We start from the raw sequence: 19,212 nt of genomic DNA, 5'->3' as shown, positions 1-19,212 counted from the left end.
AACAATTGCGCTGTGGTGCCACATTGTCCTGTGCATTGCTTGCGCGCTGTGAGAGTTGCGTTCCACTTGACCACATATCTACTGCGGAAGCCAATGGTAGCAAAGTTGGCGGCGTGAGAATTCTAAAAATAGCATTATCACCAGGGAGTGAATAATATAAGTAATGTGTGCTACACAATACATAATTACATACATAACTTTAATAAATATATACTACATACTCGTATGTATATGCCTGTAAGCAAAATGTTACTCATACGCCATGTCGACCGCCTAGTCATAATACAGTTTGTTCGTTCGCCTTGCCACGCGCCTGAAAAGTATTACTGAACTTTACAAGGTTGTTCATTGTGACTCGTTACCATGCTCGACTACATGTCTGACACTCACTTTTATTTGCTTCCACATACATACAAACATACAATACATATGTATGGAGGTATACATTCGTTACGCTGCACTGCGCATGCAGACACGCTTATATCCTGGCTATCGCTGATTGCATTTATACCGCGTGGCAATTGTCAGTTTTTTATGTGGTTTGAGTGGCATACTTCCGTTGGTGGCGCCTCTTGCAATTTGTTTTGTCAAATTTTACTTCGAATTGTGCGCACATACACTCATACTTACATACATATATGAATTCATATGTACAAATACTACTTTGTTGATTTGGTTGTTATTTTTTTCGGTGGTGGCATTAGTCATGCTCAACAAAAGTGTGCAAATACACCAAATGTTGTATGGTATATAATTTACCGTTTTCCTTTGTGTCTGCGGTTTTGTGTGAAGAATTTTTTATTTGAGATTGTGATGGCGTAATTATCCTTTAGTGTGCATATTTTGATTTTTTTTTTTCTCAAAGCAAATTATTTTGCAAATAATACAGCGCTGTTTGGTTAGGAGTGTGAGGCTTTGGAGGGTGTATTGACACTTTAAATTATAAAAAATACTATGAGAAATTAACTAAAGAGCTCAGTTGAGATTTAGAAAACCAATAATTTATAAAATAAAACGAAATTAGGGCTGAGTGTGGTCAAATTTGTTTTCAATACAAAACGATATTTTTAGCTTTTTTTAATATTTAAAATTTTAGTATAAATTTTCCTGTCTAAATTATTTCATACACTTCCGGTTTAATTTCTGCAATAAAATTTTGTTTAAATTATTATTTTTTTAATTTTATTATTTGTTAATTATTTTTATATATTTTTTTATACTTTTTTTATTATTTGTTAATTATTTTTATATATTTTTTTATTTTTTTTATTTTTTTATTTTTTTATACATAATTTTTTTGACTTTTTTGTATGAATGTAAATTTTTTCAATTTTATTTTATAATTTTTATTTATAATTATTTTATTTATTAATTATTCACTCATCTAGCAAAAATTTTAAAAATATTTAAATTATATTTAATAATTCATGCACGTACTAAAATTACAAAAAAACACAAAAATAACAACAATAAATAGCTTTAACTCCCACAAAATTACCTCGTTTGCGCAAACAAATGCAACGCTGTTTCAATCAAATAATCTTACTTACGTGTTTGATGCCCTTCGAAGTCCCGAAGATATCGGCACTTTAAATAATGAAAATGTTCATTAGAGCCACCTTTTGCAACACCAACAAATGCAGTTAGCCATTGTACGATATTACGCGCCATTTCTTTATCTCTATCTCAGACAAAAATCCACTTTATTGTGCAACACAAGCACAAACACCTACAAATATGCAGTCAATAGGAGGGACATGGCATTGGAAAAAAATCCCAACAACCGACAACAACAGTAATTAAATGACAGCAACGTACGCATTGTTGACATTTTGTGCTCATTTTTGAGACCCAAAAACAAAAAAAAAATACAGAAAACATACTTATTTACATCGATTGGTAGTTTCGAAGCTGGAGCGTTGAAACGCAACTGAAATGTGACGAAAGGACGTGTTGAGCGGCGATAAATAGGAAAAACAAAAAAAAAAACCTACAAAAAAACAAAAACATACAAGCCATCAGCAGTCAGCCAGACTGTCTACATGACTATATGACTAAGTGACAGCAATGGACGCCAGCATGTCCAAGCGCACACCGCGCTGCTCGCTTCTGTTTGATTGGGGTGTGTGTGTGTGCATGTGTCTGTGTTTGCATGCATGTATTTTCATTTATTACCATTTTTCCTGACTAAGACACCATATGCGTCCATGGGGTGGGTCGGTAGTCCGTGGAGCAGCACACATTATTGGTTGGCTGTGGCCTGGCTATGCGTTTGAGGTTTGGCTCTCACACGCTTGTTTGCTTGTTGGGTATGAAATTTCCCAGGACGAATTCAGTTGCGAACAGAGCGCCGCCGTGTACGGAAACCTGCGTTGGTGTTACCCAAATAAATATTTTTTTATTAAAACTAGAGTTTGAAGTTGAATTGAAATTCTGTTTAATTTTTAGAAACGTTGAATTAGAAGCGATTGTTAACAATTAAGGCGATAAATAGTTCACAACCGAAAACAGTGCAAATATAAATTATTTGAAGAAAGAGCGAGAATTGTCAATGCTGAAAGTGTTTATTATTGTGGAAAATGTTAAGAGGCCAGCTAAGTTTCTACGCTAAGCACTCAATACACTCGCGCATTGAATTGTTGTGTGCCATCAGCGGACGTGTATGTAATGTGTGGAAATAAATAATAATTGACTATTTATAAATGTATTTATTGTGGTGGCTTAGGCGCTGAAGACTCTGCAGAAATTGGTTGTGTGTGTGTGAAATGTCTTTAAGCATTCGAAAAAATAAAGATTATAAAATTTTTGACTTTATTAACTGGAAATATGGCTTCCTTCTTAATTTTATTTTGATTTGCGTTTTTTTGCCATCCATATGTGCAAGTTTTGTAAATATTTATAAACGTTAATTTTTATTTATTTTTTGATAAATTGTTTTGTATAAATAAACTTTTATAAGAAATGTATAAATATGAGTTTGTTACAGTTTAGATTGAATCACAGTTGTTAAAACAAAAAAAATATATAAATATTAACTGCCTTCTCGGTTTTTATAATATTTGAGGTTATGTTAAAAATGCAAAAAAATATTATTTCCTTTATTTTTTTTTGTTATTATTATATATTTTTAATAGCTTCTTAATATTTTATTTTTATATGGGCATTTCCGCCAGAAGGTCCACCACAGACAAAATATTAAACATTATTAGAATTACAAAGGTTTTGCATATTTTCATAGGAAAATATTTAAATTAATTTTAAATTAATTCATAACCAATTACGAGATATACCAAAGCCAAGTCGAATTGGAGCTACTTTTCTCATTTCGACTTTTCTACTGCATTTGTTTTTTCGTCAAAATTGTTAAAGGAACCTAAAATGCATAAGAAAGCATGCGATTGCAAATAACTGTAAGTTTTTGCTCTCTTATTATCCTATATTTTAATGTCCCGTGCGACATAAAAAAACAACACTTATTCCCACTGCATCGCAAATATAAGCAGCAAGCTCGCCAAATTTTGGGTATAAACAGTAAATTTTAATACAATTAAAATAAAAAATACCTTGTTCAAAAATCAGAAGATTTGTGTGGAATTTAAAAATTGAAATTTATTTTTTGTCTTATAAAATTGACTTAAGTATGTAAATAGATACATTTACATTAATTATTTAAATATGAGCAAAAACCGCACTTTAAATTCCACTGAAATAGTTATTCAAGTAGATTTTGGCGAAAATTAAAGGCTTCCAAATCAAAATAAGAGTGCTCATTTTAACAAGGTTGTAAGAGAAAATCGTTTGCTTTTAAAAGTGACAAGTTAATGCATGAAATATTATTTTCTTGATAAATCTCTTAACTAAAATTAAGAAATCCTTTAGTTGCTTTTCTAAAATATTTATTTTTTTTAAGGTAACTGCTCTCAGTTTAAAATCAAATTTATATTATCAAGCCTAGTTGATTTTATAAAATAAATAAAATACTCTTCATTAGAATATAATTTGTTTGCAAGGAGCCGTCGATGGAGTGGGAGCAGCTATCAAAAGGAAAGTCTAGCAGATAACGAAATCCAAAAATTTGTATACCCGAGGACAGCATTTTCTGAAAAAAACTGTATTTCACATTCATAATACTATTTTCATTTCATACTATAGAATTTTTGTTGTGTTTCTCGTTGGATATTAGTTAAAATAAATACATTTATTACTTTTTTAAGCCATTTTATTGGACTTGTTGTTAAATAATTCCGTATTATAACAACAAAATCAACTTAAATATTATGATGGAAAAAAAATGTCCCGTGCGACATGTCCCGTGCGAATGTGGTTAATAATTAATTAAAAAAAAAAACTATAAATTATTTTTGGATGAAATTCATACCATCTTTAAAGGTCATCGATGCGCAACATTTTACAATCAAAAACATTTGAATATTGCCTCACAATTCGCTGAAATCGCCGTTTGAATCGTTGTCCCCAAAAACGACTTCCATTTTTTGTCCCGTGCGAATGCCTTGGTTTTTTGCAATTATCTTGAAAATGAAAACCGTTCCAAAATCAACCGTAACACTAAATGTAGAGCTAATGGAGGGCTATTAAAAAATCCTACTGTCAAAATTAAAAAACATTTTAGTTCATATTTTTTTTTAGTTGAAAGGCGTACGATTGTCCCGTTCGACATGGCGGAAATTCATTTTTCATATGCTTGTAATATTCTAAAATCTCTCTGTTTAAATTCTTTTATTAATTAAAATGAACCGTAAGCCTAGAAAAAAATTAAAGACATTGCAATAATATTTTTAAAAACAGTTCCTAAATTATTTAATATATATATTAGAAATCAATTTTGATTTACTTTTAATTTCCTATAAAAATATTTTTTTTGAATTCTTATTTTATTTTACATTTTTTTTAATTTCTAATTTAATATTCTCTTTACTAAAAATACTCTTTGTAGTAAAACTTGTGACAACCCCCTTCTAAACAAAAATTTAAATTATTTAATAAATTTATTTAATTTTTTTGTATATAATTTGTAATTTGCTATTTTTATTAATTTATCTTATAGTTCATCAGCAATTTAATTAATTTGTACAAAATTTTATAGTTTTTAATCGATCACTGATTAATCTTAATTGCACAAGTACATTACTCATACGCCGTGGCATGCCAGTTTTATACAATTCTGATCACTATAAAACCTTTACAACCATATACATATGTATGTGTATAAATATCTCATCATAAACTATGCAGCAGTCATATGTAAAATAGCTTTTGAATTGAAATTGAATGTCACTTCCTGAGTCCTTCGTCGTAAAACTCGTCGCCGCCGTTCAAGTTCAATGCGATATCAATTGAAAGTTTTACAACACCATAAATAATTAAATGGTTCTATTGATTTTACAACCGCAATGCATTTACTCATCCGTAATGAGCGCAACCAACCAACTACCGTTACCTTACCTTCGCTTTAACGGTTTTCTTTTTTTTGTAATTTAAGTTGCATAATATTTATTTATTTATATTTTTTGCTTTCACTACTACGCGTCCTTCGTTTCTGACTGTGGTGGTTCCCAGTTAGTTGGTTGAGAAGTGGAATCACGCTCCGCCTTGTCTGTTATTGTGTTGATTGGTGTTGTAGCAACCGCACACCAATCGCATATATTTGTATATCTTATATAACGGTTAAACGCAAGCAATTTCCCTTGCATGTCGAGACATCCCGTCCATTAAGTGACCATTGACTCTTCTGCCCTGCTATGCAATGTGATGTCATGTCGGTCACCCTCCGTGTGTATGTGTGTGTTTTTTTTTTTGAGTTTGAATGCTTTGGTGTGGCTCTGCAGGAAGGTGTTCGCTTCAAACTTTGGCTAACTGAGATTCAAATTGAAAATTGTATATGCAATGAACAGTTTGTGTGGAATTGTTGATTGAATTTTCGCTAAAAATAATTAAATTTTTTGATTATGTGTGTCTTGAGGTGTTTTTTTTTTTTTTGCTTATGTACTTGATTTATATTTAATTAAGTTATTTAATGAATTTTTTATATTCCCTTAGAAATCATCAAGATGTCCGAGTATTGGCTTATTTCAGCCCCTGGCGACAAAACCTGCCAACAAACGTTCGACACCATGAACAATCTCACCAGCAAACAAAATAATCTATGCAACAACTATAAGTTTCATATACCCGACTTGAAGGTAAATGACTAATTGTGCGATTTTTAATACTTTTTAAAAAATAAAAAATATTTTTTTTATTTTTAAAATTTTTAATAATTTTTTTTATATATATTTTTCGCAAAATAATACCTTTTTCTTAGATTTAATAATATATTTTTTAATTGAAAAAGACTATAGTGTCCTTTGAAATCGTGGTTATTTGAAAAAATGTTGCCTATAATTAGGCGTTTTATATACATATTTTTTCTAATCCTTTCTTATTCTATTTTTCTTAAATACATTTAATAATATTTTGTTTATTTAAAAGGACTTTAGAACCCTTTTAAATCGGCGTTATAGCAGAAAAATGTTGCCTACAATTAGGCGTATTACTAAATAACATGCAGAAATGTAGCTTTTTCGATTTAATCTAAGTTTTTTGACAAAAATAATTTAATATAACTATTTTCGATTATGGTCTGAATATATAAAATTACTTATATTAAATTTCTATACCAAAATTATTTTTTGAAATAAACTGTCTAATTTGATAATCTAAAAGCTACAAAAAAATGAAAAATCATTAAACAAACTGTTAATGGAAACAAATTTAGTAAATAACAAGTAAGGAAACGCTAAGTTAGGGTTCAACCGAACATTTTATACTCTCGCAATTTTTTGCTATATTTTTATTAAGATCACACACAATTTGACTCATATATTCGGCATAAAGTCCAATAGGAAGACGAAAATCATCATATACAATATATAGGCTAAGGTAATTTCTGAACCGATTTCACTCATTTTCATCACCAACATACATTATATCTGAGAGTATATGCTCACTTAATTTAGATTACTAAGATATTTCACATATTAACCGATTTATAAGCTACATATTAAGCCCATCGTATTTTTGAAAATCCTATAATTAACTATATGAGAGTTAGGGGATTTAACCATTTCTGGTACAGAGACACACTATTAGAAGAAAACGATTTCCTCTGAATTAAATTGAGATATCTAAGAGATTTACCGATATTTTCGGTGAAAAATTACTCTTAGCCACCGAGTTCTTCATATTCGATAGCCGGGACATTGAAAAGTTATATTCCGATTTCGACAATTTTTTCACAAGTATATCTTATAAAGTGAAGGAATCAGATAGACTTCCAAACTTAGTTATATGGGAAGTTGTCGTGGCTGTGAACCGATTTTCCACATGTGTCATCAGGGTGTCAAGAAAATATTATATACCGAATTTCATTCGAATCGGTCAAGTAGTTCCTGAGATATGGTTTTTCACCCATAAGTGGGCGATGTCACACCCATTTTCCATTTTGTACAATTGAGTATTTCTGACGTTTTTAGTTAGTGAGTTAACCCACTTTTAGTAATTTTCAACCTAACCTTTGTATGGTGGGCGTGGTTATTATCCGATTTCAACTAATTTCATGGTGTGTGGTGGGGTACGTAAGAGAACCGACTGCAGAAAGTTTGGTTTATGTAGCTTTATTGGTTTGCGAGATATATACAAATAACCGAATTGGGGGCGGGGCCACGCCCACTTCCCCAAACAAATTACATCCAAATAAGCGCCTTCTTAGTGCGATCCTTTACTCCAAGCTTTACTTTTATAACTTTATTTATAGCTGCGTTATGACACTTTATGTGTTTTCGGTTTTCGGTCATTTTGTAGGCGTGGCAGTAGACCAATTTTGTCCATTTTCGAAATAAAATTTTAATGTGTGCCAATGTCTTAATGAAGATATCTTAATTTTACTCAAGTTACAGCTTGCACAGACGGACGGACGGACGGACGGACAGACAGACATTCATTCGCCCTGATCATTTTGATATATATAACCCTATATCTAACTCGTTTAGTTTTATGATTTACAAACAACCGTTATGTGCACAAAACTATAATACTCTCTTTAGAAACTTTTGTTGCGAGAGTATAAAAAATGTTTCTACGCAAATGTAAACATAAATAATAATGTAGCACAAATCCAAAACTTGTTAAAGTCTCTACTAAAAACCTTGCAAAATCTTGCAGGTCGGTACACTCGATCAATTGGTCGGTCTCTCCGATGATTTGGGTAAACTGGATACTTATGTGGAGCAAATTACACGCAAAGTTGCCGCCTATTTGGGTGAGGTGCTCGAGGATCAACGCGATAAGTTGCACGAAAATCTACTCGCCAACAACAGTAAGTACAAATGCGATTACCAAAATACACAAAAACATGTAATTAAATAATATATATAGAAAAACATATTTATGTATGTTAACAATAATTAGTAAATTTAGTTTGAAGTATATTTTTTGGTTTTAAGACTAAAACAAATTTCTTCTTACTTGTGACAAAACACGTTTTTTGTAGAAAACAGAAAAAAACAGAAAATAGCAGAAAAGAAAATAAAAGTATAAACTAATGAAAAGAGCAAGAAGAAAGTTTTGTATACAATAACACCAACAAAATATGTTTTTTTAGTAGAAATCGTTTGGAATGCCAAAATAGTAATTAAAATTAAAAACAAAAAAAACATTAAAACCAAAAAAATTCCAATAACAAAATTAACAGCAACCGTATTAACAACATTTAAACTTTGGTGCATTTATTTTTGCAAAGCCCTTTAACTAAAAAAAACTAACTATGTTTGCCTACCCAAGATGGAATGAAATAGTTTACATATTTTACGTTTTGAATGCCCCAAAATACGCATATTGTGTATACAACACACCATCACTAGCGTTTATTGCCTTAAAAACAGATATTTATTCAAATTGCTACTAAAACAATTTTATGAAAATTATTATTAGATTTAGTGCGTACAAAGTACAGATTTAAAAACTAATCGATTTTCAGCTGGAAACAAGCGGTGTCTGTGATTAATAAAGAATTAACAATGAAAATAAACTCCACTAAGTTCCCCCTTTTCTTGATTTCTTCTTTTTTATTATTATTATTATTTAATTTAAATTGTTTGGTTACTGGTTTCTTTAGTACTTAAAATTCATATTTTTTATATTTTTTCTCTTTATGTTTGTTTAATATAATTTTAATTTTTTTGTTTAATTTTTCAAAAATTTGTTTTTGCTTTTTCACCAAATTTTTTTCGTGCTTTTTTTTTGCATTTATTTCATTATTCAATTCATGCGCACCATCATCACATCTCAGTCTGGCAACACTGTGTGTCGCTTTGTCGAGATGCGCTTTTTATAAAGCCTACTATTTTTTTTATCTTATACATACAAACGTTGAGCAGAATTGTAAAAAAACAGACCAAATAAAATTATTGTGTTGTTGTTTTTTGTATTATTGTTTTTTTTTTTTAAGTGCCAACTATGTCATTTACCACTACATGCATACATACATACACACCAACATTTACCACTAACAATTATTTACATATGAATACATACAAGGTCCAACATGCATATTTACAAACATACTATGTACATACATACTCATATATTAAGTACATGTGTATTTTAATGTAGGCTCCCAGATTATATAGTACATTGACCATTTTTAGTGATTTGACGACCCACCCCATACGCCTTAAAATCTCACACTTCGACGCGTTTTGGTTGGTCTAAATTTTCTATGGCACAACAATTCGCAAATTTTTTTTATTACTTTCTCTTCCTTTGTGCTCGCACGAATATGTTCAAAAACAGAATGACGTGTGATTAGGGTAATTCTATTTATTATTGAAATTTGGGTAGCCCATTTCCACTGCACAATGACTAATCATGAAAGGAAAGTTGGAAGGACTGTTGTGACAGGAATTTCGCACAGAAAGTTTGATTGAGTAGAAAATATATAGCGTTTGACCATTAAGTGAGATTACTCTTTAATATAACGGTAATATTATAATAATCATATACTTGTGTCTGTATATATATATATATGTATTTTCATAATGTACATATGGGTTTTTCAATTTTAGATTCAACAAAAGTTCATTTCACATAACTAAAAAATGCCTGAAATTTAAATTCTTAAAGCGTTATCACACAGAGCCAAATGCAAATTATATGTTTCTTAATCCATAAACTAATTGATTTAAACGAAATCGTTATCTTTTAATTATTCGAAGGAATGATAGACCCGTTACAATTTCATAACACATAAAAATGCTAATGTTATGGGAGCATTAAAACTGTAAAAAATAACATCTGAATCACTTAATTCTTGTTACTTTTATATGTGAACATTTTGTTGAAATATTTCGCAGTTATCGATAACATTTGACGGAATAATTCTAGAATAATAGTTGAAATTCGAAATTAAGTACACAAAACAAAGTTATCCCAAAATTATCGATTTATCATAAATGATTATCGATAGTTCGATATCGATTACCGATAAATATTTTTAATAAAAAAATATTAAGATTTCGTATAACAAATTTTTTGTGATCGAACAATTATCGATTTATCATAGAAAATTATCAATAGTTCGATATCGATTACCGATACAGAATTTTATTTCATTAGCTGAAGAATTTCGTATAGGAATTGCTTCTCCATCGGTTTTTATACCTCAATTAGGTTGGTTTTTTTTAAGTTTCTATCCATGATATTCAGTGGAGGATTCCCAGGGGGGGATATTAAAAACCCCCTTTTTGGTTTTAAAACACCCCCTAAACTCAGAGAAAAATATATGTTTGTTGATATGGGTTTGGAATGAGGTTATTGATCAAAAAAATCATATCAAATTATAAGCAATTATAATAAGTTACAAGATTTTTGTTCTTATTCATATAATTCTCTACATTTGTACAAGCAGTATCGCTGAAGTTCAATGATTAATTGAGGATTACACGGGATCTCACATTCCATGTTATATTTTCCTTGATTTTTGAAAGAATTCTTCTAGTATGTCATCAACTAACAGATCAATATCCCTATGAATATTCATTGATGTTAGACCATTAAGGCTATCTTGACCTGTCGTATTTCGTAAATAGGTTTTAATTCTCTTTAAACTTGAAAAACTTCTTTCCGGTGATGCTATTGAAACAGGCAATAACGCCAATATGCGTAAAATCTTGAAAAAATTCCCAAAAGACGTTTTGTTCACTGCTTCTAAAGCTTCGAGAGCATTCCGAAAATGCTTGCCTGAAGTTAGCTGTTTCCACATTTTCACCTCCGCAAGAAAGTTTCATAAAAGGAAAATATTTCTCGAGCTTTTTTAGCGTCAAATTCGTACTTTGGGAAAAATGCACAAAAAAAAACGTGTCCTATAATAACTGAATTTTCGCGAGGGAACTGCTATATTAAAAATACGTTGAGTAAAAAAAATTTTCGTTAAAACCCCCCCAACAAATTTTTTTTCTGGATCCGCCACTGACGATATTTATAACCTATTCAAAATTTAAATTGTAAATTTTGTAAATAAATATTTAACGTTATCAGAATTGAAAGAATGATTTCTTTATTTGGTACTCATATTAATTTCAGTTTCCTTTCTAATTTCATATGCTCTTATTTCATATATTATACTGATATTGTTCTTATCAATTTCCTAGTCGATAACATCAAATCAGCTGTTTTGTGACGTCACTTTAGCTGAACTTTTGTTTAGTTGTTATTTAGAAAAAGCATATTCTTTAACTGAAAATTGAAGTACATATATGACATTGTGTATAATTTATATACTATTATTAAACTATTCACCACAACAACAAAAATATATTGCTAAGTTAACGAATATCAAATTTAATTTTTACTCATAAACGTAAAACACATAAACTCCCTATCACCTCATAAACTGTTGCTAAACATTTTCATTTCTTCATTATTTTTTCTGTAAATTTTTTATTAACGAAATTTGTTGTAAAAACCTTTATTGAATATAGAAAAACATATTTAATACAAAATCAGCGAACTTATATTGCCTCAGCTTTTGAAAGACATATGGTTGATATCCTTAACGGCTTGACTTGCCAAAGTGTAAATACGTATTAGCGCCACGTGTGCGCCTCGGTCGCCAAGTCAATCGTTTAACCGACCAATCACTCGAACAACCAACCAACCATCCATCCAGAAAACCAATTAGTTTTTAAATCATGCTCAGTGAACAAAAACAGTGTTTTGTTATTGTTGTTGTTGTTCAATTGTCAATTTATTTATGTTTGTTCGTTCGTACGTTCGCTCGCTCGCTCGTTCGATTATACGTTGTATCGTTAATACAGTTCATTAAGAATCACTTCAACACACTCGTTCCATTTAAACGCAATATGTTTCATTATTTGTTATTATTGTTTTTGTGCACTACTGATTGTTGTGTTCACCAAAATGAACTTGCAACATTTATGTTTTTCTCTTTTTATATGGCAAATGTCTATTTTTTTTTTTTTGAAAATGTAATGTTTGTGAAAGAACACCGTGTTGAATTCGAATTGTTGGAAGTGCACGCAAAAACACAGCTATTTTTGGGAGATCTCTTTTTTGTTGTTCGTTTTTGTATAGAAATTTATTAAATTATTTAAATTTTTTGTTATAATTTTGGTGTTTGTTTTTGAAAATAAATATGCATGTACAGATGTTTGTTTGTTTGTATGTACATAGGACATGTGTTTTTTATTTACATACATACCTGTATGTATGTATGTTTTAAAATAGTTTGGACAGTTTGTGTTCGCTTTTCTTCTAAGTTGTTTAACTTATATGCTGAGTTTGTATTTAAGACTGCTTTTATTTTGTTTATTTTGCAAGCAGTGCTTTTGAACGTCAAAAAACAAAAAAGTATTGAAAATGCTTAAAGGATAATATTGATATTTGAAATATAAACTAAATACGATATATCCTCGACTTTCCCATATTTTATTGTTCAAATGGCAGTGATTAATTGTTTTTTGCTTCTTGATGCCGTCCTATTGTTTGAAAATTCCTTTGAAACTATGGACATTTTTGAAAAAAATCGTTTCAAAATATTATTTGAAAGGTCTTTAACGCATCATATTTATCTGGATTCATTTCACAAGATCTAAAATAAACTGTTAAAGTAAACAATTTACGCCAAATTTGGTTTAATGATCACTCAAAACTCTATACTCGATTAAAAGATTAGCTAAAACTTAAAAAAAAAATTTTGAAACTGCCTTGACTTTTGAAATTTTTGAAACACTATACCTCCATAATTTGACCATTAATCAGAGAAATAATAATTTAAATGAGTTTATTCTACAATTTCTGATATTCTTTCTTGCTTAATACGTCATATATGGGGTTAGACTATACCAAGGCCTTCGATGTATGACTTGATCCCGAAAAAAAAAATTTCGGCAATCATAAACCTCACGACCATGCATAGATCTTATGAAGCATAGACAGTTTTTAAATCAAAAATTACTTTCAGATTCCAGTTTTTTTTTCTTTCTAATAAAAATTAATAATAAGGCGTTCAAAAGACCGCTGCATTCTTAAACTTATGTTGTATTTATTATTTATATTTTTTTTTATTAATTATGTACTAATTGTTGCTACCATTTTATATTATTTATATAAAAACCTCGTTTCATCAAACTATATATATTTTTTTAACGCTGCAATGTCCGTTTTGCTGCACTGTACATACAAGAAATAAAATTTAGTTCGAAGACTTTTTTGATATATTTTGCTAGCGTTTAGATGTTTTTGCAACTCATCACTTATTTTATTGTATTATTTTAATTTAATTTTACTACTTAATCAATACTTAATTTATTTTCAATACTTTCTTATTTGAACTTACTCTCTAAAAACTCAAAACTTAGACGTTTAGCGCGCGATTTATAACAACATGTTTAACAGTTCTAGTGCATTTATGTATGTAGTGATTACTGAAAGCGAAATTGCAAGGCTTCTAACAAAGTGCCGTGAGTCAAACTAAACAAATCAGACAATTTCATAGGTTCTTCTTACTTTATAAATATTTTAATGAATTATATACTATTACAGCCCTTAGGTAATACATTTTATTATTTAAAACTTTATTTATAGTATATACGATTTAATTTTGTTATAAGCTGTACTCTGTTTATTATTTATGAACTTAAATTTAAATGCATTCCTCTTGCACTGAGGAGCGCATTTAAAGTATATTTCTTTTTGATGTGCAACTCAACTGTTAAATTTGTATTTTTTCAAATTGAAAATTATACCTGAAATGCATGAAAATGCAAAAACAAAAACAACAACCTATCAACCAATGAATGAAACAACCGACGAATTAAATAAATAAAAACAAAAACAATTCCAAAAACCTGCTGCTCGCTCGTCCTGCAACCGATAACTGCAAACAACTGTTTTGCCGCATACGTGTTACACAACGGAATGCTGCCTGCCACGCACACCTTGAAAAATAACACTCACACACTTACAACCAATATTTGTCTACATGCACAACCAAACACAATACTACCGTTACGGAATGAAATCGAAACCGAAACCGAAACCGATTTCGAAATCGTCTTCGTCATCGCCAACATCCTCACAATCCCCTCCGCCCTCTTAAACTGCACTCACAACGTCGCCAACCCAATGATCGTTCGTTCAACTGACCATCGTTTGCAACCGAATATTTCCCTTTGTACCGTTACATGCACATTTTAACTATACATATACATATGTATCTGCGTGTATGTGCATGTGTATGTATGCATATATACATATGTAATACAGGTCCTGGGCCGCCCGACGACAACACGCATGCACATTCGGAATTGACGGGTAAAGCATCAAATTTATCGAATAGTCGTGACACGACCACTACCACTACCACTACCACTTGTTCCGCATGCCACACCGGAAGCCTAAATAATTGCTCCTCTAGCGAGGCATCTGCAGCGTCTGCGTCTGAGCGTGAATATTTCGATTTGTGTGCATCGTCGCCTGTGTGCGCGTGTGATGAATGTGCTGCCAGTGCCAATGTGAGCGCTAGCGTTAGCGCGAGCGGCGTCAGCGCCTGCGCTAGTGCGAGCGCCACAGCCACCACCCTTGAGGCTGATGAATGTTATCCTTTTACTTCTTCCTCCCTGAATGTGCCTACATGCCATGCGTCCGTCAACGCATCCGCATCCGCAACCGCAACCGCCAATGCCTACGCCTGCACCTCTGCCGCCGATTGCGCTGCTGTTGTTGCTAATAATGCCTCCTATTGCTCCACATCGGCGCCCACCACAATGGTCGCTGATGAGCGTCGTAACGCTGCTGCTACTACCACTTCTACTACTACTGCTACTACTGCTAGTAAATTATTTAACAGCTTTTCCAGCAGCAATAATAACAACAACACATGCAACATAAATAACAATAATCGTTTGGGTTTGACGATCAGTTGTAGCGGCGCAAATATGCTGCAACTGCATCAGTCACAACTGCAACAACAGCATCATCCACACCAATACCAACACCACCATCAACAACAACAACAGCACCACGAACCGTTACACCTACAACATCAATTGTTGCAACACCAACACCACCATCATCATCATCAGCAGCCGCTGCACCACCAGCAACACCACCATCCGCATCATCAACACCACCATCAGTCGCCACTGTCGGACGGTGGTGAGGGACACGAACAGCAGAACTTGAAAGGCAGCAACAGCACATCGGATTTGAGTGATACGTTCGATTGGTGGTTTCATAGGCATAAAAGAAATTCGAAAAAGAGCAGGTATCTACAACATCACAAAAACAAATCATCACTCACTAACATTCCCATCCACATCCTACACTAGCCAACACCTACACCTATACACCACGACACCCAACACTAAATACCTTCAAAACCCAAAAAACACCATACACCATATACCAAATACCAACAGCCAAACATCCATCCAACCAGCCGAAATGCTTAATAAGCAATACACAACAACAGCAACAAATAATTCAAACAACTAAACACAAAACAACAACAAAAACAGCTATAGTGAAGATGAGCGCCATGCAAAGAGAAGAGATACAGATCGACCCACGAAAGTCGAGAGCCAGTCGTTATGCAATTATGTAAATGTTGTAACATTTTGTGGTTAAGATTTGTATACGAATGAGTACAATTAAATATTATTTTCTCAAATCGCAAATAAGGTCACTGATATTAGACCAATTAGATTTACAAAATCTTAAATTTTTCGATACTTTTTTAGAAAAAAAAATATATTTTATTATAATTAAATTAGTGATTTATATAAATTTATATATTTAGAATAATATATTGATTAGCTGTGTTTGATTCGCTTCTTTTCATGGCTTCGCGAGACGAAGGTAGCCAATCGAACAAGCAACTGGTATAAAACTCATGAACTGGTATAATGAACTTTAGCTGAACAGGATACTAAAAACGCGAAAGAATATATTAAAAACAGTTTTTTAAATAAAAAATATTATTTTAGTGGTATATGTAGTATTTATACTAAAGTGAATGATTATCGAATGATTCCTGAAAGAATAATATTTTTAGAAACATATTAAATAAAAATAAAATAAAATATTATATTAGATTACATTTTTGTTGCAATATCAGCAATGACTCTATTTGCGATTTTTGATACAATATATAGAATACAAAGTTTTCAAAAAAACATTCGACAACTAAAATTAGTAACAATTAGCAACTTGAAAATTAAACAGCAGAGAAAATGTTGCAATCTTTTATAAATTTAAACCAGACGCGCTAACAATTTTCGCTTTCTTTTGCTAATTATGAGTAGTTTTACGAATATATGATAATTACTAAGCTGCTACAATGAAACTAAGTAATTTGCAAATATTTAAATAACGATTTTGTATAAGAATTAAGTTAATTGTAAAAGATTTAGAGCAATAGCAACTGCAGCACTTACATACACATAAACAGAAAAAAATACACGATAAAAATAACAAAGGATATACGCCCAGGCACAGAAAGCATAGAAGCGCACAAATTAAAAATACACATACATACATACATGTTTATGTACACAAAAATATTAAATACTAGCATACTCACCCACAACACAAACACATTTAACGCCCACACAATGAATCAAAAAACAAAAAAATGGAAGAAGCACTTACACAGGGTTTACACGTTCAATCAGCGTTAACAATCATACACCACTCTGTAGATTCATCAAAAATAATTAATTTCCATAATTATCGATACACAATTAAATACAAATACATTTACATATATACACCTATACATACATCAAATGCACCTAATCACCCAAAATCAGAATCAAAAATCCAAATTGAAATTGAAATTATTGAATTGCCAATTTGCCAATGAAAACCTAACCAAATCAATCCAATCACGTCAACACGCGCGCCTCGTTATCTCTCTTTCTCTCTCTCTCTGTGTCTCTATCTCTCTCTCGATGCTCATTTTTTATAGCAGTCGCTCATCAACGTTTCAATTAAATATAAACAATGGATTTAATTTCACACCAACTCATAGATCGTCCCCAGTGAGTAGTTGTTGTGGCAGTAGTAGTCATGGTCGTTCCAGTCCGGACACAGATTTGGGCGAACCACCGGCATTCCCATTAAGTCCAGGTTAGCATGCCTGGTTTACAATTCTTAACTAAATATTCTATTTTTTGTCTTTAAATAATTATGTTTTGGATTTTATTTTTTTATCAAAAATGTTTCGTTCTTTCAGTTCCATGGATATTATTTGTTATTTTTTACAATAACTTCTTCGTTTTCCTTTATAAATACTTGTATACCACATGAGTACTACGCGTATTTCGTTGTTTCACATACGTATGATTTCACAAGTTCTTCGCTCTCTCTCAAATTTTCTCTTTCTCTCTCTCACACACATGTTTTTACTTCACTCTGTCGCACACACTTTGCCTATTACTCGTGTAATATCACCGCAATTTGTGTAAATTAATTTGTAAATTTGCCAAATATGTTAGTCAAAACATGTAAATCATAATTGCAGTATACAACAACACATACATACAGAATCCTATATATATATACAAGTACAATTTATATATAAATATACATGTATAAGGTGACTCATAAAGCTGGTTTCTAGGTGAGATTTTAATAATGATAGAATGTAACAATATATAATAGCTTAATAAGTTGCTGAAGTGTTAAAATTCTATGTAAATAGCAAATGCGCCTAATTGTATGCCACAACATGGCATATATGCGCAGTTTTGATTATAATTCGACATCTCAGTGTTGGAATCTTGAGCAAAGAGTTGTAGTCTGACATTTCTCGATATTTTTTCATATTATATAATTTTTTTCTTTAAATAATGAACCGGAATTAAGGAATTTTTTATTTTAATATTTTCTCCAGATCATTTTATGAGTATTAAAATTTCAAAAATTTGGACCGGAAGTAAATTTAACAGTAATCAAAAGATTTCAAAATGTTTTTCTAAAAAAAAATTCGGTTTTTGAAATAATGATAAATATCTGTATTACATAAGGTAATCATTATATAATAAAAGTACTAATATTTTTTTATTCAAAAAAGAAAAAAAGTGAAGATTTTCCGAAACATTAATTTTTATAAATTTAATATACTAATATATTTATAAAAAAAAAATGTCCGAATCATTAATTTTAGTATAAAGATGTTACAACATTTTTTGAAAATATTTTTTTTTTTATAAATGAATTCATGAATTCATAAAAATGTTATCTAATAAAAAAATGTACTCATACATACTTGTTTTGAATTTTCCTTGTATTTTCTGAAATTTTCAATACTTTGAACTACAGAGCTGTGCAGAATATTTATAACCTCAAAATAGAGAAGCTTACTTTTTTGATAAGAAAATTATTAATTTCGTATTTTTTATACTGTAAATATATATATATTTTTTTTTTTCAATTTTAATGATCTAATTTATGAGTCATCCTATACCGTTATTTTAACACGCTCACTTAATGTACAGCAATTCATAAAATGAACAATGAATATATATAGTAATTTACTTGTTTACCCTTACATCAAAAAGATCGTAACGTTTAATACATTCCAAACACAAAAATTATGGGTTCTTGAAACAATTTTTACTCAAACAGACTTCC

General features: G+C 30.8%; 2 protein-coding genes across 6 annotated transcripts in view; both read left to right on the top strand.

Annotated features, from left to right (window-relative positions):
• LOC105211663 (V-type proton ATPase subunit C) overlaps positions 1-19,212 on the top strand; it is a 29,268-nt gene that overhangs the window by 4,148 nt on the left and 5,908 nt on the right. For both annotated transcript variants that reach the window (XM_054235110.1, XM_011183210.3), the window contains exons 2-3: positions 6,058-6,200; positions 8,221-8,374. In XM_054235110.1, the coding sequence (XP_054091085.1) occupies positions 6,069-6,200; positions 8,221-8,374 (286 nt within the window). In that variant the 5' untranslated portion in view covers positions 6,058-6,068. The remainder of the gene's footprint in view (positions 1-6,057; positions 6,201-8,220; positions 8,375-19,212) is intronic.
• Positions 8,381-18,661, top strand: LOC128922856 (V-type proton ATPase subunit C-like). 4 transcript variants are annotated; one of them, XM_054235107.1, is made up of 2 exons: positions 8,381-15,841; positions 17,549-18,661. In XM_054235107.1, exons 1-2 carry the CDS (start codon positions 14,760-14,762, stop codon positions 17,709-17,711), a joined length of 1,245 nt encoding a protein of 414 aa, XP_054091082.1. In that variant the 5' UTR covers positions 8,381-14,759; the 3' UTR covers positions 17,712-18,661. The 4 variants fall into 4 exon arrangements, with proteins under 4 accessions (XP_054091082.1, XP_054091083.1, XP_054091080.1 ...); XM_054235108.1 differs by having other exon boundaries at positions 17,609-18,660; XM_054235105.1 differs by having other exon boundaries at positions 17,546-18,659.

This window comes from Zeugodacus cucurbitae, chromosome 6 (assembly GCF_028554725.1).
Source record: "Zeugodacus cucurbitae isolate PBARC_wt_2022May chromosome 6, idZeuCucr1.2, whole genome shotgun sequence".
Classification (NCBI taxonomy): Eukaryota; Metazoa; Arthropoda; class Insecta; order Diptera; family Tephritidae; genus Zeugodacus; species Zeugodacus cucurbitae.
The sequence above is the reverse complement of the archived record's forward strand: the minus strand, read 5'-3'. Positions and strand labels throughout refer to the sequence as shown.

Coding starts and splice junctions, on each gene's coding strand:
- LOC128922856 (XM_054235105.1), top strand. CDS start 14,760: ATGCACATTTTAACTATACATATACATATGTATCTGCGTGTATGTGCA. Junction 15,842..17,545: donor AGAAATTCGAAAAAGAGCAG/GTATCTACAACA, acceptor CATTTTTTATAG/CAGTCGCTCATCAACGTTTC.